At 37.7% G+C, this 26,471-nt stretch overlaps 1 protein-coding gene across 1 annotated transcript; it reads left to right on the top strand.

Moving 5' to 3' along the window:
• LOC132559862 (23 kDa integral membrane protein-like) lies at nt 1-25,135 on the top strand. The gene is given in 8 exon segments (XM_060224492.1): nt 1-20; nt 4,413-4,593; nt 17,306-17,545; nt 18,212-18,259; nt 20,583-20,735; nt 21,259-21,381; nt 22,209-22,292; nt 22,748-25,135. Coding segments are annotated over 7 exon segments (777 nt in total). The 5' UTR covers nt 1-20; nt 4,413-4,527; the 3' UTR covers nt 22,811-25,135.
• Nucleotides 25,136-26,471: the final 1,336 nt, after the last annotated feature.

Raw genomic sequence — 26,471 nt, 5'->3', positions numbered from 1 at the left:
TGGCGTCTGCTACTGAGCAGGTAAGTGGTATTTTACGTCGATTTTGTCGTTTTAAACATCGTAATTAATTAACATAGTTTTGAAGAATTGATTCTGTTACTGTGTAATGTTTGTCGACAAAACAACACGGTACGTTAACACTCGTTTATCTCGAACTTATCTGTCAATTTGTGAGTTATATAGTATTTTATATCAGAAAGCTGTAATATTAAATTATTTTTCTCCTCGATATACAGCAGATTTTACAATATCAGTGTTTAGGACATTCTGTCTGTTGTAATTTCCTGTTAACATGGTGTTTAGGTTATAGCTAAGCACTGACCTATATATAGATCTGTGAGTTCGCGTTTTAATGAAAAAACGTGCATTTTGTTTCTCGACTAGGGTTTTATATATAAATCTAAAATCACAATGTTAAAGAAACACCTTTATTTACATAGCATATTTAAGATATGTGGAGATTTTGCCAGAAATCTGTCACATTCCCACTGGTGTGCTTTTCATATTTAAATTAGCGAGATGGCCAGCAAAGTAAGCTCTGTGTCAGGGACGTTGTTTACAGAGCGAGCGACGCTTTATCGCCTTTGTATTTGAAATTTTCGTCTTGCACGCGATGTTTTGTTTTCTTGACAATGACAAAATTGTAATTATATATATATGAAGTCGTATTGGTATTATTATACAATATCAGATCTTATACAACATTCCTGGTTTTATGAGAAATATCATTTCAAAATTGAAAACAGAAAATATCGACAGACCTGAAATTGTGATTGAGTTTATTTGTTTATTGTAATATAAAACGTGTATAAAAAAAACACACAAACACTCACAAGTATACGTCTTCCCCCAAACACTGGCCGGATATAATCTTCGTCGTTAGCTCGTGCCCGCGGACGTTTAAAACTGAGTGTACGTCCCGCGATATATCTCTGGAATATCTGGAGCATCATACCTAGTTTACTATAGAATGTATACTCACGCCCGCCGTGACCATTATAATAAAGCGATGGACAGGTATAATATTGTCAAATGTTTATCAATATCTGTAATCAGCTACATAAATATAGCATCACGACTCCACCCATACCTCCTCTCACACTATCTACAACACCGGAACAGTCGACTCCACCCCTACCTCCTCTCACACTATCTACAACACCGGAACAGTCGACTCCACCCCTACCTCCTCTCACACTATCTACAACACCGGAACAGTCGACTCCACCCCAACCTCCTCTCACACTATATACAACACCGGAACAGCCGACTCCACCCCTACCTCCTCTCACACTATCTACAACACCGGAACAGTCGACTCCACCCCTACCTCCTCTCCCACTATCTACAACACCGGAACAGTCGACCCCATCCCTACCTCCTCTCCCACTATCTACAACACCAGAACAGTCGACTTCACCCCTACCTCCTCTCACACTATATACAACACCGGAACAGTCGACTCCACCTCTACCTCCTCTCACACTATCTACAACACCGGAACAGTCGACTCCACCCCTACCTTCTCTCACACTATCTACAACACCGGAACAGTCGACTCCACCCCAACCTCCTCTCACACTATATACAACACCGGAACAGCCGACTCCACCCCTACCTCCTCTCATACTATCTACAACACCGGAACAGTCGACTCCACCCCTACCTCCTCTCACACTATCTACAACACCGGAACAGTCGACTCCACCCCTACCTCCTCTCACACTATCTACAACACCGGAACAGTCGACTCCACCCCAACCTCCTCTCACACTATCTACAACACCGGAACAGTCGACTCTACCTCCTCTCACACTATCCAACACCGGAACAGTCGACTACACCCCAACCTCCTCTCCCACTATATACAACACCGGAACAGTCGACTCCACCCCTACCTCCTCTCACACTATCTACAACACCGGAACAGTCGACTCCACCCCTACCTCCTCTCACACTATCTACAACACCGGAACAGTCGACTCCACCCCTACCTCCTCTCACACTACTACAACACCGGAACAGTCCTCTCACTCCACCCCTACCTCCTCTCACACTATCTACAACACCGGAACAGTCGACTCCACCCCTACCTCCTCTCACACTATCTACAACACCGGAACAGTCGACTCCACCCCTACCTCCTCTCACACTATCTACAACACCGGAACAGTCGACTCCACCCCTACCTCCTCTCACACAATCTACAACACCGGAACAGTCGACTCCTCCTCTCACACTATCTACAACACCGGAACAGTCGACCTCCTCCTCTCACACTATCTACAACACCGGAACAGTCGACTCCACCCCTACCTCCTCTCACACTATCTACAACACCGGAACAGTCGACTCCACCCCTACCTCCTCTCACACTATCTACAACACCGGAACAGTCGACTCACCACCCCTACCTCCTCTCACACTATCTACAACACCGGAACAGTCGACTCCACCCCTACCTCCTCTCACACTATCTACAACACCGGAACAGTCGACTCCACCCCTACCTCCTCTCACACTATCTACAACACCAGAACAGCCGACTCCACCCCTACCTCCTCTCACACTATCTACAACACCGGAACAGTCGACTCCACCCCTACCTCCTCTCACACTATCTACAACACCGGAACAGTCGACCCCATCCCTACCTCCTCTCACACTATCTACAACACCAGAACAGTCGACCCCATCCCTACCCCCTCTCACACTATATACAACACCAGAACAGTCGACCCCATCCCTACCTCCTCTCACACTATATACAACACCAGAACAGTCGACCCCATCCCTACCCACTCTTACACTATCTACAACACCGGAAAAGTCGACCCCATCCCTACCCCCGCTCTCACTATCTGCAACACCGGAACAGTCGACCCCATCCCTACCCCCTCTCCCACTATCTACAACTCCGGAACAGTCGACCCCACCCCTACATCCTCTCTCACTATCTACAACACCAGAACAGTCTACCCCCTCTCACACCAACCATCCCCCCATACCCCCTCTCCCACTATCTACAACACCAGGAACAGACGACTCCGTGTCTACCCATCCTCCTTCTTTCCCACTATCTACAACACCAGAACAGTCGAGTCCCCCTCTCCACTATCTACACCCCACCCCTACCCCCTCTCCCACTATCTACAACACCGGAACAGTCGACCCCACCCCTACCCCCTCTCCCACTATCTACAACACCAGAACAGTCGACTCCTCTCCACTATCTACAACCCCTCGACCCCATCCCTACCCCCTCTCCCACTATCTACAACACCAGAACAGTCGACCCCATCCCTACCCCCTCTCCCACTATCTACAACTCCGGAACAGTCGACCCCACCCCTACATCCTCTCCCACTATCTACAACACCAGAACAGTCGACCCCACCCCTACCCCCTCTCACACTATCTACAACACCGGAACAGTCGACCCCATCCCTACCCCCTCTCCCACTATCTACAACACCAGAACAGTCGACCCCATCCCTACCCCCTCTCCCACTATCTACAACACCGGAACAGTCGACTCCATCCCTACCCCCTCTCCCACTATCTACAACACCGGAACAGTCGACCCCACCCCTACCCCCTCTCACACTATCTACAACACTAGGGTAATGTACTGCCAACAAGGACGGAATACTGACAGTTATTGCGAAATAGTATTGGCCAGGTGTCTGGTATAACATACCCATAACTTCCTGTTTCCAATATTTGTATTTGATGGGTTTTTTTTCAATTCATTTAGTAAAATCTCGTACATATATATAGAGCATATAACAATATTTGATAAAGGTCACTGAAGTGGAAGACAATATTTAATAAAAATCAAGAATTAAAGTAGAGTCAAACTATATTCTAAATATACTGTTTCGTTCGTTTTCCTCGAACTCGTCAATGATGCGAAGGGCCAGAATGTTGGAATTTTGGTGATAACTGAGAAAAGTGAACGCTGACCTAATACAAATGCGAAATATTGAGGTAGAAGTGTATAAATATAAAATCATGTGACATTCAAACTACGTAAAGGTCATTTGAGGTCAACGTTCTTTACTTCAGATTAATTCTGCTCAAACGTCCAACATCAAAAGGTATGGGGGTCACCTGTACAAGCACGTGGGATTCAGTAGGACCCCTCGCGCACTGTTATCGGAACAACAACAATGATTAATAGAAGCCGGAATGACTTGTTTCACAATTGTGAAAGATAAGCTTTTATTTAACTTAGAAACAGAAAAAAAAATCAAGAATATGTATCTAGAGAACCGCCTTATATAAACACACACATGCGTATATCATATATCTAATATTAACTGACAATGATGTCCCCAATTTAGATACTGAAAAAATCAATATTTAATCCCACAGCCGTATTGTACTGACAGATGTCCATTTGGTTTCAGGTGTGACGTCACAACAGTAACTGGACACAGGTAATCCTGCTGAACACACGATAAGCTGTTACAAAAAGAGCTTTCATTTTCCAGGAAACCTGACGACACTTTGCTACAAATCAAAATGGTGGCAGGATGCGGCGCGAATCTCGCCAAGGTGGTGTTAGTGGTGGTGAATGTGATTTTTCTGGTAAGCACTTTTCGTGTTTTTTAATTCCATTTCAAAATAACTTAAGTTGGTGTTTGCTCTGATTTTGATAGACTGTTTTTTTACTGAACATTATCGCATATATTGATCCAGAATCCTACCTTTATTTTCTGTAACATTAAAGTGTATTATCTATCGAATGATGGTGACTACTACAGCTTGATTAGCCTGTATTTAGATAAAACACGACAAAACAAACATCTTTTGACTAATGAGATATCATAACCACTAACAGAATGACAAGTTCCGATAATCTTTCTGATCACATGCAGTAAAACTGATGTTCGTCTCTTGGTCTTTGTCCCAGTTTGATTGAATTTCAGTTTGGATTTTTGATTAGTTTTCTATTATTAATTATTGAATTTGAGTTTGTTTCGGTTTTATACAAACATTCCCAGATTCTGACTCAATTCTGATTTACTTCCACTTTCGCCAAGATTCCGCAGATTTTGGCAGTAAACAAATGTCTTTCTACTTTCACTTTCACCCTGATTCTATAGATTTTGGCAGTAAACAAATGTCTTTCTACTTTCACTTTCGCCCTGATTCTATAGATTTTGGCAGTAAACAAATGTCTTTCTACTTTCACTTTCGCCATGATTCTATAGATTTTGGCAGTAAACCAATGTCTCTCTGTTTTGGAACATTTTCTTCACGTTGGTAATGTCAATAAAAACGTTCTTATAACAACCAGTATAAGGCTAGAGTGTGACGTTTCGATGACTACACGGTCACCTTCATCTTATAACACAACCAGTAGAAGGTTAGAGTGTGACGTTTCGATGACTACACGGTCACCTTCATCAGACAAATAACCTGTGTGGAGCGTACGAGCACAGACACATATAGTGTGTGAGATGGTAAAGAATCGACCAATTTTTTCGGCTGTACTTTAATGCTATGCACACTAAGGTCGAAAATAATGTGACGAGATGGTAAACAGATAATAAACCGAAATGATACACAGACGGTAACAATTTGATGTAGTCAATTCGGCTACGCTTTGTTTTACACTTGGTCATAGATGTGTGACAGTCGCAGGAAAAGTTTATTTTCTCCGTTTTTTAACATTTTCCAGCCAATGATACTATTTTCCTGTATGATCTGTAAGTGCGCATTTATTGATCTGGGGGCTGAGCATGCTCTGATCTAGTTTTTTATTTATTCATATATATATATGAATTGTCTTTCTTGGAGTTCCGCGTCTTTCTGATGTTCATTAAGTCGGACCCCGAATCACCTGCCTGTTTCTCCGATATACGATACGTCGCAGTTTTTACATCCGATCTTGTATATGAATTTTACGACATTGTCTTTGTGTGTTTTATCCTAGGATGGATTGAAAGTCTTGTGAGATCGCACATCTCTAACCAAGTGTTGATTTAAAAAAAAAAAAACTTAGCCGAATTGACTACAGTACATTACTACCATATTGTGTATATTTGGTTTCTATCTGTCCACCATCTCGTCACACTATTTCGACAGTAGTTTACACAGGATTATAGCACAGCCGAAAAAATACCGATTCCTTACCATCTCGTACACTACGTGCGTCAGTGCTAGTACGCACCATACTGGTCATTAGTCTGATCAAGCTGACCATGTAGCCATCGACACGCCGCACTCTTTATCTTCTATTGGTTGTCTGACTACTTTCACTTTTGCTCTGATTCACTGGATTTTGGCAGTTACCCAATGTCTACTTTCACTTTCCCCTACTATTACAGGAATTACGTAACAAAACCTTGTTACTTTGCTTTACATACGGATCCTCGTTTTTCTATTATCTAAGATGTTCTCTAATACACGGCTGTGATCTTCTTCTGACCCGTGTGGCCCCGTCTGCTATTGTTGCTACATCACGTGGTTTGGCACGCTATTTAGATTGTACTCTGACAGTTATCAATGACAGGTGATGTTTAAAGTGAAATTCGATAGACAAACTTACTACTAAAATGAGTGTAAATTCACAGAACAACTCGGTCAATCTCAGTAACACAGTCCCGTATCCTGGGATTATTTTTAGATATGAAGTAGGACGTATTTGATGTTTCTTGGCCTTGTGGTTCCTTGTCATTTGGTAACATGACATTACTTACTGGGATAAACCAAGATTTACATGACAGTTGTAGTCGATGAAGAAGAAGACGCTTACTCTCCCTGAACTCCTGGTGTTATTCTCCGTGTAAATTTTTCTTTTGTCTAAGTTTTATTTAAGTTTTAGTTAGTTTAATTGAATTTGAGTTTGAATTATGATTGTGTTGACACGTTGGTATTTTTTTTTTTTTTTTTCGTTTTTAACGTCAGCTCTTTACAATTGTTTTTCATCTATTTTTATTTTTCGTCATCGCTTTTTTTCTTCGTATTCGTTAACTCGAACGCGAGATAATGACTGCGATATACTGTTATTTCTATATTTAAGTGTTTTAAAGATAAGAGTACAACAAATTCTTTAAATCGAGGTCATGTGCTTTGTGTCCGTGCCGAGGACATACTAACCAGTCATACCTATACAATGTACTATATTACAAATACACTAGGTTGTTAATTAATTCATTTATGGAGTAACCTGTTCCACTTCATTCTGATGGAAGATTATGTATCCTGTTGACAAGGTCCACTTATATACTATTGTTAACTTGTAACAGAGGTTATTATTTATTTCAATGCCTCCGCTAGGAATCGAACCCGGGACCTTGGCTTACTAGTCTAACGCTCAACCAATAGAGCTAAAGAGAATTGTAAAGAGAAGTTCTCTCTAGCCGAGTAGTATATTGTGGCTAGTATGTTACCAAGGTGACAAACAGGTTTAGCTGTACGATGTAGATCAATATCATTACTTGGATGTATTTGATTGTGAATGACAGTTGTGTCGTCCTTCAGGCAATATCATGTATTTTATCGTTTACATACGGACAATTATCACCAAACTTTGATTCTTTTAAAGTGCTCGCAGCTGTTGTTTACCGTGTTTGATGTTCGTTAGTATACCTGTAGGTTCAGCTGTTGTTTACCGTGTTTGATGCTCGTCAGTATACCTGTTGGTTAAGCTGTTGTTTACCGTGTTTGATGCTCGTTAGTATACCTGTTGGTAAAGCTGTTGTTTACCGTGTTTGATGCTCGTTAGTATACCTGTAGGTTCAGCTGTTGTTTACCATGTTTGATGCTCGTTAGTATACCTGTAGGTTCAGCTGTTGTTTACCATGTTTGATGCTCGTTAGTATACCTGTTGGTTAAGCTGTTGTTTACCATGTTTGATGCTCGTTAGTATACCTGTTGGTTCCATTGTTGTTTAACATATTTGATGTTCGTTAGTATACCTGTAGGTTCAGCTGTTGTTTACCGTGTTTGATGCTCGTTAGTATACCTGTTGGTTAAGCTGTTGTTTACCGTGTTTGATGCTCGTCAGTATACCTGTTGGTTAAGCTGTTGTTTAACATATTTGATGTTCGTCAGTATACCTGTAGGTTCAGCTGTTGTTTACCGTGTTTGATGCTCGTTAGTATACCTGTTGGTTAAGCTGTTGTTTAACATATTTGATGTTCGTTAGTATACCTGTAGGTTAAGCTGTTGTTTACCATGTTTGATGCTCGTCAGTATACCTGTTGGTAAAGCTGTTGTTTACCGCGTTTGATGTTCGTTAGGATACCTGTAGGTTCAGCTGTTGTTTACCATGTTTGATGCTCGTTAGTATACCTGTACGTTCAGCTGTTGTTTATGTTTGATGCTCGTCAGTATAGCTGTTGGTTAAGCTGTTGTTAACCGTGTTTGATGCTCGTTAGTACTCCTGTAGGTTCCGTTGTTGTTTACCGTGTTTGATGCTCGTTAGTATACCTGTAGGTTCAGCTGTTGTTTACCATTTTTGATGCTCGTTAGTATACCTGTCGGTTAAGCTGTTGTTTACCGTGTTTGATGCTCGTCAGTATACCTGTTGGTTAAGCTGTTGTTTACCGTGTTTGATGCTCGTCAATATACCTGTTGGTTAAGCTGTTGTTTACCGTGTTTGATGCTCGTTAGTATACCTGTTGGTTAAGCTGTTGTTTACCGTGTTTGATGCTCGTTAGTATACCTGTTGGTAAAGCTGTTGTTTACCGTGTTTGATGCTCGTTAGTATACCTGTAGGTTCAGCTGTTGTTTACCATGTTTGATGCTCGTTAGTATAACTGTAGGTTCAGCTGTTGTTTACCATGTTTGATGCTCGTTAGTATACCTGTTGGTTAAGCTGTTGTTTACCATGTTTGATGCTCGTTAGTATACCTGTTGGTTAAGCTGTTGTTTACCATGTTTGATGCTCGTTAGTATACCTGTAGGTTCAGCTGTTGTTTACCATGTTTGATGCTCGTTAGTATACCTGTAGGTTCCATTGTTGTTTACCGTGTTTGATGCTCGTTAGTATACCTGTTGGTTAAGCTGTTGTTTACCATGTTTGATGCTCGTTAGTATACCTGTTGGTTAATATGTTTTATCCAATTATTGTTTGCGTTAACATTCTTTTCACAAGTGTTGTTTTTGTTTTGTGAAATCTTGCCAGACCAGTGATAGCGAAGCGGGTCAGTTGTAATGGTATCACAGTTTGTTTAATTGGAGCCAGCATATCAGTATAACAACACTTCATTCATATCTCCTCGATACACACAAACATACAAAATGAAACATCACAATCAGTATCAAAGTTTTCATATCTCCTCGTGTACTGTTTGTGTCGTCTGTCAGTATTACATCACACCCGTCATCCTCGTGTACTGTTTGTGTCGTCTGTCAGTATTACAACACACCCGTCATCATCGTGTACTATTTGTGTCGTCTGTCTGTATTACAACACACCCGTCACCCTCGTGTACTGTTTGTGTCGTCTGTCTGTATTACAACACACCCGTCATATCTCCTCGTGTACTGTTTGTGTCGTCTGTTAGTATTACAACACATTCGTCATCTTCGTGTACTGTTCGTGTCGTCTGTCTGTATTATAATACACCAGTCACCCTCGTGTACTGTTTGTGTCGTCTGTCTGTATTACAACACACCCGTCATATCTCCTCGTGTACTGTTTGTGTCGTCTGTTAGTATTACAACACATTCGTCATCTTCGTGTACTGTTCGTGTCGTCTGTCTGTATTATAATACACCCGTCACCCTCGTGTACTGTTTGTGTCGTCTGTCTGTATTACAACACACCCGTCATATCTCCTCGTGTACTGTTTGTGTCGTCTGTTAGTATTACAACACATTCGTCATCTTCGTGTACTGTTCGTGTCGTCTGTCTGTATTATAATACACCAGTCACCCTCGTGTACTGTTTGTGTCGTCTGTCTGTATTACAACACACCCGTCATATCTCCTCGTGTACTGTTTGTGTCGTCTGTCTGTATTATAATACACCCGTCATATCTCCTCGTGTACTGTTTGTGTCGTCTGTCAGTATTACAACACATTCGTCATCTTCGTGTACTGTTCGTGTCGTCTGTCTGTATTATAATACACCCGTCATATCTCCTCGTGTACTGTTTGTGTCATCTTAAAGATATGTACAAAAATACAAGCAGAAACATTCTATGTATTTCTTAACACTATTTCTTAAAAATCTAAATATTTCATGTTTCCAACTCCACTATCTGATTATATATACTGAAAGAATGTTTTAAGGATACAAGGTTTTTGTCATTCATTTCTTTATTCATTCAATGCTTTGGTATGCAAGGTGTAAAGAACAGGGTGACACTTACACTGGTATACAGTTTACAGAAATATAGAAATACCACTGAGATACAGACAGTTTACAGAAATATAGAAATACCACTGACATACAGACAGTTTATAGAAATACCACTGACATACAGACAGTTTACAGAAATATAGAAATACCACTGACATACAGACAGTTTACAGAAATATAGAAATACCACTGACATACAGGCAGTTTACAGAAATATTGAAATATCACTGACATACAGACAGTTTACAGAAATATAGAAATATCACTGACATACAGGCGGTTTACAGAAATATAGAAATATTTATTATTGAGATAGAAAACACTTTTACAGAAAAATCGACCGTATCAATGAGAGGGAAAAGGGCAGCGATAACAGGACGAAGTATGTGTTTTTACATGTTGTAATTACTTATAGGGTAGTAAAACGTCACATATCTTTGATGTTGATAACACCAAGCTGTTACACGCCTCCGTATAAAAACCATTATTGACCACTACTAACAGTCTGATAAGAGTAAGGCAAAGCTATGACAAATCGTGTCAATGTTCGATCAGGATTGTGGGCGTGTCCGACAAAAGTCAATAACTATACACGCTGATCTATTTATAGAGACTAGTGTGAAGAATGGTTAATGGGTGAGATAACTAAGACTGTGGTCCGTTCTGATTAAAAATTCTCCTGATCGTAATATTTGTTAGCACAAGGCTCCCAGGAGTGACTTGGGTAAATAATGAACACACAGTGTTACGTAATATCCGCAAAAATGAAAAGAAAGTTAACACAAAAAATATCCATATCCGGAAAAATGAAAAGAAAGTTAACACAAAAAATATTTCATCCGGAAAAAAATAACACAAACATCACTGTTAGTATTACAACAGTAACACAATTTGTTCTGTCATGAAGACTTTACTAAAATGTCTGATTGTAGCCTTTTTTCATTTAGAAAAGTGAGCTGATACTCAGTTGATTTTACCATCATTATTTTTCTGTGCCTTATACTGTAATATAAAATACAGCTTTGCGGGCCTCATTTTTTTCAAAACTATGTGTTTTTATGGACACTTCATTTCGTGAATTAATAGGATATTACCCAAGGGTCGGACAGAGAAATCTCTTCCCGGGGAGGAGATAAACCACAGTCTGATCCAATGCTCGACGAGGGTTGGACAGAGAAATCTCTACCAGGGGAGGAGATAAACCACAGTCTGATACAATGCTCGACGAGGGTTGGACAGAGAAATCTCTACCCGGGGAGGAGATAAACCACAGTCTGATCCAATGCTCGACGAGGGTCGGACAGAGAAATCTCTACCCGGGGAGGAGATAAACCACAGTCTGATCCAATGCTCGACGAGGGTTGGACAGAGAAATCTCTACCCGGGGAGGAGATAAACCACAGTCTGATCCAAGGCTCGGCGAGGGTCGGACAGAGAAATCTCTACCCGGGGAGGAGATAAACCACAGTCTGATCCAAGGCTCGGCGAGGGTCGGACAGAGAAATCTCTACCCGGGGAGGAGATAAACCACAGTCTGATCCAATGCTCGACGAGGGTTGGACAGAGAAATCTCTACCCGGGGAGGAGATAAACCACAGTCTGATCCAAGGCTCGGCGAGGGTCGGACAGAGAAATCTCTACCCGGGGAGGAGATAAACCACAGTCTGATCCAAGGCTCGGCGAGGGTCGGACAGAGAAATCTCTACCCGGGGAGGAGATAAACCACAGTCTGATCCAAGGCTTCGCCGAGGGTTAAAATGTCGGAAAGCTTGTCCGAGTGAAGATAAATAGAAAAATATATTCATATTTACAACAGTTGCGAAATAAGTTATAGAAATTTTGTCTCATCACTCATGTTGTCCCGGATGTAAGCGTGGCGTGAGAGAGGTCTTGCTGTGAGAGGAACCAGAGTATCCGGGTAACCCACGTGGTCGGGCAGGTGACACTATACTTTTCACGATAGTTCTGAGAATCTCAATAAATCTACGCTGACCTGTTAACATTTCATGGGCATGTTAATTCATGGATTCAAGATACCCAGGAAAGCAATGAAAATAAATCACCCCGAAAATTAATGATTATACAGTAACCGTCCACGAAGTAGATGATCCTTCCTATATGGAAAGAAACGTTCTCTCCGACTTCATATTTTTTATAATCGTTATTTTTTCAGAGTTTGGTATTCCACAACCTTTTTTCATGCAAAATTGTTATTTGGTGACAATCTTTAAAAGCACAATAAAAGTTTTATCCATCAAAGAAAAAATCCCCGCGTAAATTAATAATATTTAAGTATATGATGTACGATCGTTGTCAACATTTGGTAGATTTAACAGAAACAGACTAATTTGCTCTCGAGTCAAATGTGCACATAATGACATAAATATGCAACGAAAATTACTGGAAGTAAAAAATGGCATGAAGTATATACTTACTGCGAAGAAATGTATAGATAAATCACGGTGAATATTCATACCACGAAATGTCAGTATTCCTGGTTGTCAGTATGATAAACCTTTATCTATCTATGTCTAATGTGATCCAAGGTTTAATAATAGACTCGATCCAGAATTCTTTCCCATTCAGCTATGTTTTCTATTTACTATGAAATTAGATATTTTCGTGTAGCTTGAATTTCGCGGTTTTCCAAAAGTAATTTCTTTAGCACTTTATTTTGTTGACAAACCTCCCTCACAAACTACCTCGTACTCTGATTCATGTCAGCCTTTGTCCGTTTATCATTTCGTGGACATGAAAAATATTTGTGTGGATTTAGACTATTCATGAATAAACGACGTATTTACAAAAGATGTCTCCGAACTGACGTCATCAATAATGGTCCCTCGCATTTTTATCATCCGCATTCCAAAATAAGTGTTGGTGGTAACTTGACTTATTTTTAAATATATGTAGTTTATATATCTATACACGTGGGGCTCACAACATTCATCATATTTAATACAGGAAAGTTACTATCTGTTGTGTTGTTAACTCGGATTAATGAACAAACACATTGACCTATTGAACATTTTTGTCTACACACGTGACAAACAATATGTCTACCATATGTAGAGTGATAAAGAGAATCCTAATTCCTTTAGGGCGTATACTTCGGGTACATCACGATCTCACAAAGCCTTTCTACAACAGACGTGTAAACGTTTCTTTGTTTACAGATCGTGTAGACAGACACACCTTTAGCATGTGGTATATCAGTTACTACTGATAGCCCCTCACCTTTCTATATCGAAGTACAACACTTATCAACTTCCTGCTTACAGCCAGGTAACACAGAAGGACGATAGATTTTAAATGGATTGGCTCTACATATACACGTCACACACGTTAATCTTAAACAATCAAAATTACAAAGCTAAATCTTTTCTACACTATCTGCATTGCAGTTGGGGAGCTCCAGTCACGACACTTTCCAGAAACACTTTAGAGGTTTTACAAATGACACATAAATTAAAACCACCTTTTGATATCTTAATACGAATTAAGAGTTACATACAGTGGAGTCAAACAACGAATTCAACTGTATCATACAGCTGTTTCGTCCTTCTAGGACTCGTCAGTGATGGTAACATCATACAGCTGTTTCGTCCTTTTAGGACTCGTCAGTGATGCTACATGATACGGCTGTTTCGTCCTTCTAGGACTCGTCAGTGATGGTACATGATACGGCTGTTTCGTCCTTCTAGGACTCGTTAGTGATGGTAACATGATACACGTGTTTCGTCCTTTTAGGACTCGTCAGTGATGGTACATGATACGGCTGTTTCGTCCTTCTAGGACTCGTCAGTGATGGTAACATGATACATCTGTTTCGTCCTTCTAGGACTCGTCAGTGATGGTAACATGATACACGTGTTTCGTCCTTTTAGGACTCGTCAGTGATGGTAACATGATACAGGTGTTTCGTCCTTTTAGGACTCGTCAGTGATGTTATATGATACAGCTGTCTCGTCCTTCCTTCTAGGACTCGTCAGTGATGTTACATCATACAGCTATTTCATCCCTCTAGGAGATTCGCAAATAACCCCCTCCCTCCAACCCACCCACAACACCTTATTGTGGTAGATTAAGACATACGACGAAAGGCAATATTATCCTGATGTTGCTATCACAACTAGAGCCGATAATGAGATACAACTACCATATTTTGTCTGATATTGTGACATGATTCAGAAAAATCAATACTCGCCCATATGCTTAAACCGAGTTGTAATCGTTGTTAAATATTTACATTAGCTGTATGTTGCCATGGTAATTATCGCTACAACTCCGGGTCATCGTCAATACTGATTTATCAGAAACAAAACATGATTGTTTAAAATACCAGTATGAGAAAGATAACCGTGTTATAAAGCCTGTAGACGTTTTAAAGAGCTCGTTAACTGATAGAAATATTTTTAAACTTTTGATTTTTTGGCTGAATGTTATTAATATCTTTATCACACCGTTTATGGACTGCCAGATCTCGAGAAAGAAAATCTATTTTTAAACCGATCCTTGATTATTTCTTGAATGAAACGAATTTTAAAATACCGTAAAATTCCATATCAGGCTTAATATGGTGTCGATCACAAACTTTTCTTGATATATATATATATCAAGGAATGCAGTCGCTTATGACAGAGGAAAGTAATCTCTGTCCACAAGCTGGGCAGAGTCATCTCCCTTTGATCATGCCCTCAGATGTTAGCAATAAACCTCGACGTCACTACGCCAATTCACATCGCAAAAATCGATACAAGTATAGCAGCTTTCATGGGTTTTCTTTAGATATGTGATTTATAAATCGAATGTAAGAATTTTTAACCTTGCCGAGCTTTGACAAGTTTCATAACCATGGAAACGGACACGCTTTAATATCATAATTGATTATTCCGGCAAGTTTTGTAGAGAATGTACGATTTCATGCCACACATGAAGTTAAATATATATATATATATATATATAGAATCTAGTAAGTAATATCGATAGTATGGTCCAATATTGATACTGGATCTTCTATATATAGAATCTAGTAAGTAATTTCGATAGTATGGTCCAATATTGATACTAGTAAGAATATCGATTATGGTCCAATATTGATACTGGATCTTCTATATATAGAATCTAGTAAGTAATATCGATAGTATGGTCCAATATTGGTACTGGATCTTCTATATATAGAATCTAGTAAGTAATATCGATAGTATGGTCCAATATTGATACTGGATCTTCTATATATAGAATCTAGTAAGTAATTTCGATAGTATGGTCCAATATTGGTACTGGATCTTCTATATATATAACCTAGTAAGTAATATCGACGGTATGATCCAATATTGATACTATATATAGAATCTAGTAAGTAATATCGACGGTATGGTCCAATATTGATACTGGATCTTCTATATATATAACCTAGTAAGTAATATCGACGGTATGATCCAATATTGATACTGGATCTTCTATATATAGAATCTAGTAAGTAATATCGACGGTATGGTCCAATATTGATACTGGATCTTCTATATATAGAATCTAGTAAGTAATATCGGCGGTATGATCCAATATTGGTACTGGATCTTCTATATATAGAATCTAGTAAGTAATATCGACGGTATGGTCCAATATTGGTACTGGATCTTCTATATATAGAATCTAGTAAGTAATATCGACGGTATGGTCCAATATTGGTACTGGATCTTCTATATATAGAATCTAGTAAGTAATATCGACGGTATGGTCCAATATTGATACTGGATCTTCTATATATAGAATCTAGTAAGTAATATCGACGGTATGGTCCAATATTGGTACTGGATCTTCTATATATAGAATCTAGTAAGTAATATCGACGGTATGGTCCAATATTGGTACTGGATCTTCTATATATATAATCTAGTAAGTAATATCGACGGTATAGTCCAATATTGGTTCTGGATCCTAACAAACAATGTTCGTTGGATGCGTATTACTGGGGTAGATATATGGTAAATAGAGTAATAGCGACAGTACGGACAAGTGAATTGTTTCATTTTTGAGACATTCTGTGATGAAATTTACGTAATATTTGTGTCTTGATAAAGAAACAGGTTTGACAATTCACTTGTCCGTACTGTTGCTATTACTTCATTGGTCATATATATTCACTGTATATTTACACACACATATGTAAGTATATGGTCGGCATTGTTTCTTTGCAATTTTGTAATGTGTGACGTCATCTCACCTTCTTACGTCATTTCACAAAAATCTGTACGTTTTACGCAAAGATATTTGTACCCAACGTCACACACTGAATTACATAACATATTACACACATTTCTGTACGTTTTACACAAAAATCTTTGTACCTTACGTCAAACACTGAATTATATTACATATTACACACATTTCTGTACGTTTTACACAAAAATCTTTGTACCTTACGTCAAACACTGAATTATATTAAATATTACACAAATTTCTATATACTTTTTGCAAAAATATTGGCTTGGTATATTTACAATAACAAGTTACTTGTGTGATGTTAGACTTTTGTCGTAACTAGATACAACATTTCTCTTTGAACTATTACAAGTGATAAAATATCCGACATTTCTATGTTGTCACATGAAATATTTAAGAAATTCTTTAAATTCACCTTTCACGGTATCTTTAAATAAATATAAACTTAATTTATTTTACAGCAATTACAAAACAAGCTTTAAGATTACATAATCAATTTTGTTGGCTCGGATAGGATCGCGCGAGGGGTCTTATTGTAGGTGGAAAAACCGGAGTACCCACGGAAAACCCAAATGGTCGGGCAGGTGACCCCTCCTACCTTTTCACGTCTTTGTCAGGAATCGAACCCCGGACGTCTTTGTGAAAGGCCAGTGCGTTAGCACTGTAGCATCGGACCACCATTTCTTCTGCCAGAAACTGTTAATCAATATTTCATTATGACCTAATTTCACTTTCCACTCCCTTGTTTTATTGTAGTTGCTCGGATTGGCTATTGCGGTAATCGGACTATATTTTAAATTCGGTGAGGACCTGCTGCAGGACAACATCAAAGATGTACTGGATGAAATCAACCTGGATATGGTCGGAGGAGTGGATGTTTACACAATGCTCAACCAGATGTCTAACATCTTCATTGCCGTCGGTTTCATCATCTTCGCCATCGGTTTCTTCGGATGTTGTGGAGCCTGTTGCCAATGGAGATGGATGCTCGTGATCGTAAGTTACAAAATTTGTAACTCTTCCAGGGTTGTTGTTCCTTATAGACACATTATTGGGGTACCGCAATGCACTGTGGGAAATATTGATGATTACCCAGGAATTAACTTGAGATTGCTCTTTATTGTCTTATTCTGAAATAAATATGTAAAAACTGTCTCATTACCATTAAAATCTGTCTCATTACTATTTATAGAAAGCTACAATATGGAGATTTCAAATCTTTATCATTATCATTTATAGAAAGTAACAATATGGATATATAAAATCTGTTGTAATACCTATTATGTGGATATATAAAATCTGTTTTTGTAATACCTGTTATGTGGATATATAAAATCTGTTGTTGTAAATACCTGTTATGTGGATATATAAAATCTGTTGTTGTAAATACCTGTTATGTGGATATATAAACTCGGTTTTTGTAATACCTGTTATGTGGTTAAATAAAATCTGTTTTTGTAATACCTGTTATGTGGTTATATAAAATCTGTTGTTGTAATACCTGTTATGTGGTTATATATAAAAAAATCCGTTGTTGTAATACCTGTTATGTGGTTATCGTAAATCTGTTTTGGTAATACCTGTTATGTGGATATATAAAATCCGTTGTTGTAATACCTGTTATGTGGATATCAATACCTGTTATGTGGTTATATAAAATAGTATACCTGTTATGTGGTTATCCTACTGTTGATAGTACAGATTGCTTATGTGGATATATAAAATCCGTTGTTGTAATACCTGTTATGTGGATATATAAAATCCGTTGTTGTAATACCTGTTATGTGGATATATAAAATCCGTTGTTGTAATACCTGTTATATATATCACTGGATATATAAAATCTTTGTTTTATGTCTATATACAATAAACTATATATAAAATCCGTTGTTGTAATACCTGTTATGTGGATATATAAAATCCGTTGTTGTAATACCTGTTATGTGGATATATAAAATCCGTTGTTGTAATACCTGTTATGTGGATATATAAAATCTGTTTTTGTAATACCTGTTATGTGGTTATCGTAAATCTGTTTTGGTAATACCTGTTATGTGGATATATAAAATCCGTTGTTGTAATACCTGTTATGTGGATATATAAAATCCGTTGTTGTAATACCTGTTATGTGGATATATAAAATCCGTTGTTGTAATACCTGTTATGTGGATATATAAAATCTGTTTTGTAATACCTGTTATTTTTCGCGGTTGTCCAAATTTCATTCACAGGGATTAAATTCAGCAAACGTTTTTTACACTGGTATACATATATACAGGTATATAACATAGATTTCCTGATAAAATTATATCTTGACTAGACATTTTATTGTATTATGATCGCGATTATGGCGAAATTACATTCACCGCGAATATTAACATCTGTGCAGTACCTATTACATGACCTACTGCTTTTTTTATTTCTTTATACAATGCACACACATGAAACGGTCGCATGTGCTTTTATTATTTATTTATACACTGCACACACATGAAACGGTAGCACGTGCTTTTTTTATTTCTTTATACAATGCACACACATGAAACGGTAGCACGTGCTTTTTTTATTTCTTTATACAATGCACACACATGAAACGGTAGCACGTGCTTTTATCATTTATTTATACACTGCATACACAAGAAACGGTAGCACGTGCTTTTTTTATTTCTTTATACAATGCACACACATGAAACGGTCGCACGTGCTTTTTTATTTCTTTATACAATGCACACACATGAAACAATCGCACGTGCTTTTATTATTTATTTATCACTGCATACACAAGAAACGGTCGCACGTGCTTTTTTACTTCTTTATACAATGCACACACATGAAACGGTCGCACGTGTTTTGTTTATTACTTTATACGATGCACATACATGAAAGTGTCGCACGTGGTTTTTTTTTAGAATTTATTTTATACACTGCACACACATGAAAGGGTCGCATTTTTTTTAAATTTATACAATGCACACACATGAAACGATCGCACGTGGTTTTTTTTTATTACTTTATACAATGCACATACATGAAAGTGTCGCACGTGTTTTTTTTTTTTTTTTAATTTTTTTATACACTGCACACACATGAAAGGGTCACACTTTTTTTTATTTATACAATGCACACACATGAAAGTGTCGCTCGTGTTAAATATTTTTTTGTACACTGCATACACACGAAAGGGTCGCATTTTTTTTTTAATTTATACAATGCACACACATGAAACGGTCGCACGTGTTTTTTTCTCTTAAGGAAAGTATGTTTATATGTACAATAGGTGATCCATTTTCAAATAAGTTTTTTTCTATGGATTAAATTTTCGCGGGTTCACGCAATAGGGTAGTAAAAAGAATGCACGTGTCTGAGTTCATCGATCAAGCTATGACTTTATTGATTTTAAGAGTATCTATTAATGCTTCGACATACACAAAACAGAACGTTGCCATGTTGCGAACCTTTTAAGTAATGACGTGTGTATCTAGTCAACACACTTATTGTGTTTGTCCCCAAATTGTAAAACCTGATTGGACAATTAGTCTGGGAGTCGTTGATGATGATGATGATGATGATGATGATGATGATTTTCTCGTCTCCGTGACTGTGCCCGCCGCCAGGCATTGTCCAATTGACGTGTGTCAATTCTCTGGCGAGGTGAGGCGGTGCTCCCCTTACGGGTTGGAGTCGTCTAGGGCTTGACTGGTCTGTAATTTGGAGATGACTCCCTTGTCTAAAGGTAATCTGGTGTTGATGTGTCTGGAAAGTCTGGGAGTCGTTTGTATACTCTATATACAGTCTTTTACTTCGAGATACCAAATTCAGTCGAACCTCGTTATCTTAAACACGTGTAACTCGAAGATCCTATTTAATTCGAACTTTTCGTCAGTCTTTGCCTTACTATACACAAAGCATTCAAACTCACTCGAACACTCGGTTTCCTCGAAGTTTTGCCATGGTCCCGGCGAGTTCGAGATAAAGAGGTCCGACTGTACTTGTGTAACTCTCAAAGTGATACAATGCTGTGTTTTGACATTAGGTATCATATCTAAACGCTTCTTATTAATGTTTACAGATAACTGATTCATTCTCAAACGAGGCTAAAAGTCTGTTAAATGAGACTTATAGCGCCACCAATCCAACCGATGAACAAAAGAAAGTTAAGGAAGGATTCAACAATCTGTTCAAAACGGTAAGTAGGACCTAGAGCCTTTAGCATCACTGACGAGTCTTAGAGGGACGAAACAGCTGTATGATGTAGCAACACAGGCGAGCCCTGAAATGACAAACCAGCGGTATCATGTAATATCACTGACGAGTCCTAAAAGGACGAAATAGCTGTATCATGTTACCATCACTGACATGTCCTAGAAGGACGACACAACTGTATGGTGTAACATCACTGACAAGTCCTAGAAGGACGACACAGCTATATGATGTGGCATCACTGACGAGTCCTAGAAGGACGAAACAGCTGTATGGTGTAACATAACTGACGAGACCTAGTGTGACGAGATAGCTGTATGATTTAATAATACCGCTAGTTAAGAGAGAACTTCACTTAAGCTCAGTCCGTTGTGTAAGACTAGTAAGCCAGATATCATTGGTTTGAGACCGGGCGGAAGCATTAATTAACTTAACATATATCTTATTGAAATGTATTTGGCTTTATTTTGTCTAGATATTTTTATTTACACTATACAATACTTTCACAGTTTGAGTGTTGCGGCATCTCTAGCTCCTCAGACATCACATCAGCCGGGGGTAACCTACCAGCGGAGTGTTGTCAGGCGTCTTCAGCAACATCAGCATCTTGTAATGGACTCAATGCGAACGAGGCAAGTGTAATAAAAACAAAACTGTAAATTCAGTATACCGAACAAGTACTCCGAGATCTCATAAGTTTGTGATAGTCGGAGAAGTCTGATTAACAGATGTGTTTACTAGTATACTGTAAATCACTTATATTTCGCGTGGGATTTATTTTCGCGTTAAGACACGAAGTAATTATCGCGATTATTTGTACAGACATAATTCCTGATGATATTCGTGCTGATTCAGGTACCAATGTTGGAGTCTACATATCTGATAGCCCATTCTTCCCGAAGATGTATGTCCCCGAAATAAAGTATTCGCGAAATCTAGGTGATTTACAGTATTACAATCTGTTCTCCAAGACTGACGATACATAAAATTGAGAAATACGACACCAGAACATGTGTAATCTCAATCTCGTAAAACATCATTAACTTGTGTAGATAATCGGGATGTTATAATGGAGCTGCTGATTATGTAGTGTATATAGAGTAGAATGTAGGTTATATGGATATAATAGATATAGGGAGATATAATAGATATAGGAGATAGAATATCTCTCTCTCTCTCTCTCTCTCTCTCTCCCCTCCCCCCTCCTTCTCTCTCTACCTCTCTCTCTCTCTCTCTCTTCGCATAATAATTGTACTTAAAAATATCATTTTGTCTTGTTAATATGTAATTTGTCAAACTTTATAAGAAATGGCTTAATATGAGTTAAAAAAAACTTGTGCCCAATCCTACCTGTACATCTCATAACAAAAACTATGTTTAAATCAAAACCAGTGAAAATATGTGAGAGGCCGTTCGCCTCACCGATTGGTCCTAATTATTCATTTATTTCTTTCCCAAGGGATGCTTCACGAAGTTAGACGATTTATTCTCGAAGTACACGACTATCTTCATTGCCGTTGGTGTGTGTGTTCTCGTTTTCCAGGTAATTACCATTAGCCAAACTCCTGGTACATTTCATACGAGTAACACTACAAAACAAAATGGCGCCAGCTGTACACAAAAGTCGTTATTTTTACATAAGAATAATAACGTCCGCTTGTTAAGGAAGACGAATGGTCTATAAGTTTTTTAAAATGAAAATTGATTTAATTTGAATTTGAAGGAAACATAGAATTAGTTTCTATTGGTAAATGACTGTATATGTAAGTGGGCAACCTAAATAATACTTTGTATTTGTGTGGATAATATTTTCTAATCATTTTCACGATTTGTTGTTGAAAATACTGTGATAATGTTGATATCAGAGAGTACATATTAAAGACACAATGCAAACAAGCTAATATTCAGAAAATAAAACATGACAATAGTAAGGTATAAACTTCAATCCAAACGTTGAATTCATTTAACAACATCTTCATTTTTCTCATCAACTTTCAGCTGCTGTGTGTAATCTTCAGCTTCTGTTTGTGCACTGCGATCAGCCGTGAAGGTGCTGTGTAAGGACGATATTGGAATCGTACACATATCAATATAGATTGTATGTACTTACCATTGTCACAGTAAACAGTGACAAACATTACGTCACTGACAGAAAGTGACTCGTGTCATAACAAATTAAATGTATACTGTATCCTACCTTGTGGTGTGGAAGAGGAAAAGATTCAGTTTTGAATATCATAAATATGTTCTTATTCTCATTTAAAATTCTAAAAAATTCAAAACCAAATTTTATTCATCATATTTCCATGACTGCTTGTTATTTACTATAATCTTGTCGATCTATATATGTAGGGTATTGATGACAGAACATTAGCACGCGCTCCAAAAAGTAATTAGGAATGTATATTCCCTTAATGTTTTGGAAATTTACTTTGCATTTTGTTCATAAAAGACCGTGAAAACTTTCCAATAGTACCTACCATGGTGTAGAGATGTTTCGTCACCACTGTCCAAATTCTCTCGCTGTTAGTGTTCACTCTGGGTGGTGTAATTAAACATGTGCCTTTTTAACTGCTCCGTCTTCTCTCGTCTCATTGTACTTTCTCTCAGTCTAACTCTTTCTACAGGTTAAATTGATTCAATGTTCTGGGAGTTAATTTGGTTAACATCCTTAATCTATAGCTTTGACGAACAGCCTTATTCTGTTGGAAATTTTAACTATCACCCTTTATGTGTTGGTTTTTTGTCTGCCTTATTTCAAATTCTTATCTATATTTTCCACATCAAATGACACGAGACATGTAAATAAAATGGATTATATATATTTTGATGTTATGATTGATATGAGGAAGTGTTAGTTATGTTTTTAGAGTGATTATTAGGCTTTATCCTCGATTACACTGTATACCGTAGACAAATTGTTTCCTTGTTATGAACGGAATTACTGTTATTATGAAAACGGCGTAACTGGATTAAGTTTTAAGACTGGAAATAACGAGATATGATTATCTTACTTCAGACTGGGCCTCGATTTTTACTGTCTTTTCATTGTCAGTAAATATATTGTAAAATCAGCCTCATTCAAACACATTATAGTGAGTATTTACTGTGATCTTTGCACAAAAATGAAAGTGTTTCTTAGTATCGGCTCTAACACGGAGTAAATTCTGTTAGGTTCACTTAGAAAGTCTTGTTATATTTTAAAACATATTTTTACTTAACAAGCGTTTACAAAAACACCAGAGAGAAACTACCAAGAATTTATTATCATAATTATGTTCTCTGCTGATTTTCTGAGCATTTCTGTGCGGGTTTCTTCACCTTAAAGAGAAAATGGATGTATGTTTGATATTCTCTACAAAGAAAAAAAACCAGTTTCAATACATTCCTTCAAAATTTGAAATCTGAATTATATAAAAGTTTCACTATGATAATTTTTATCAGAGGAGTATGATTTTTAATGCCACACATCAGGAAATGAACAAAATACCAACATTAAAAACCAGCGACAAACGTTAGATGCAGGGTCAACGAAAAGTCTTTCTATCATTGACAAATACAAGCATTTTTATACATGAAATTTGTAATACCGTCGCACGTCATTATCTCGAATACTTCTCGAAGACCCCGTTTAATTTATGGTCCCGCCGAGTTCGAGATAACGAGGTTCGATTGCATTTTCATCATTTGGTATGATTGCATTTGTAAATATATTTCATAAAGTTTTACACCACAGAGATGTTTCTATATCGTATGATTAAATATATAATTTATATCAAAACATATATTAACGATTTTTCTAATACACCAGAATTTTATTAATGTTTCCATTCTTTTTTATCAAATACGTTAATTATTCGCCTTTTTATGAAATCCAGATTTTTGTATAAACTGCTTAAGCTCTGATGAATTAACTAGAAGATGTTGTAACTTTCTCCTGAATTGAAATAAAAATTTTGACCTGTGTTTGTTGCCTTGTGTTATTACCTCATCTCAAACCCACACATCGTGATCACGTCAAATCGTTAATGTCGTTCACAATAGAAGGGAGATAACTCGTATAGCACGGACTCGATTTTGTTTTTTATATTATCCCGAGGTTTGCTGTAACGTGCATGTCACGTTTTAATTCATTTCGAAAAGTAACACAGTTCAGACTACACACATATGCTTGACAGTCTGCTAGAATTATCAGATATATGAAATGTACTGAATTACGGGCTAGCGTACCTCCCTGTCTAGATTTTGATTTCGCCTCTAAGGTTTAGAATTCAGGTAATTTGTATCAGTGACGAGTCCTAGAAGAATGAAACTGTTGTATGATGCGGCTAGCTTGTTTGATTCTACTGTATCTTACCTAAGTTTGTATTAAATGATGTTAATCACCTGGGTGACTTTTGTGCATTCTTACCGAGACCTTTAGACAAATGATACCATACTTTATATATAAACGACGAGGTACCCTACAGTGATGAAATGGACTCGGAAACTATGTGCACTGGTAATCTCCATACTTCGGGCCGAATATAAAAAATAATTAAAGGTTTTGTTATTCTTGTTATTTTTGTGGTATCATTTACTGAAACATTTCTCATTATCTTTTATTATTCCAGACAAATGTATACTGTAAATCAGTTATATTTTGCGAGGGATTTATTTCCGCGTTAATACGCGAAGACATTTAATCGCGAATTCAAGTCCCTCGCAATTTTTTTTACAGAAATAATTCTTGATCATAACCATGCTGATATCGGAATCCATATGTCTAATAACACATCATTGGCGAATTAATAGTCATTTCTAGATCACAGTTCGCAAATCATGTATTCGCGAAATGTCTGAAGATGTACATTCGCGAAATAAAGAATTCGCGGAATCTAGTTTGATTTTTCTAAACTAAAATAGCTTTAAAGAACGAATGCCCCTCTAAGGTTACACTTTTATTGATGTTTCGATGAAAAACCTTTTCATTGCCTCATACAGCTATTTCGGAAATATGACGACAGTAATCCTACCTGTGTATATAACGACAGTAATCCTACCTGTATATATAACGACAGTAATCCTACCTGTATATATAACGACAGTAATCCTACCTGTATATAACGACAGTAATCCTACCTGTGTATATAACGACAGTAATCCTACCTGTGTATATAACGACAGTAATCCTACCTGTATATAACGACAGTAATCCTACCTGTGTATATAACGACAGTAATTCTACCTGTGTATGTAACGACAGTAATCCTACCCGTGTTCAAACGACAATAATCCTACCTGTGTATATAACGACAGTAATCCTACCTGTGTATATAACGACAGTAATCCTACCTGTGTATATAACGACAATAATCCTACATGTATTCAAACGACAGTAATCCTACCTGTGTATATAACGACAGTAATCCTACCTGTGTATATAACGACAGTAATCCTACATGTGTATATAACGACAGTAATCCTACCTGTGTTCAAACAACAGTAATCCTACCTGTGTATATAACGACAGTAATTCTACCTGTGTATATAACGACTGTAATTCTACCTGTGTATATAAGGACATTAATCCTTCCTGTGTATATAACGACAGTAATCCTACCTGTGTTCAAACGACAGTAATCCTACCTGTGTATATAACGACAGTAATTCTACCTGTGTATATAACGACTGTAATTCTACCTGTGTATATAAGGACATTAATCCTTCCTGTGTATATAAC

Source organism: Ylistrum balloti, unplaced genomic scaffold (genome assembly GCF_031769215.1).
Source record: "Ylistrum balloti isolate Yb309-2 unplaced genomic scaffold, AGI_CSIRO_Ybal_v1 Utg370982, whole genome shotgun sequence".
Classification (NCBI taxonomy): domain Eukaryota; kingdom Metazoa; phylum Mollusca; class Bivalvia; order Pectinida; family Pectinidae; genus Ylistrum; species Ylistrum balloti.
Note: the sequence above shows the minus strand (reverse complement) of the source record. Positions and strands in the feature narration are given on the sequence as shown.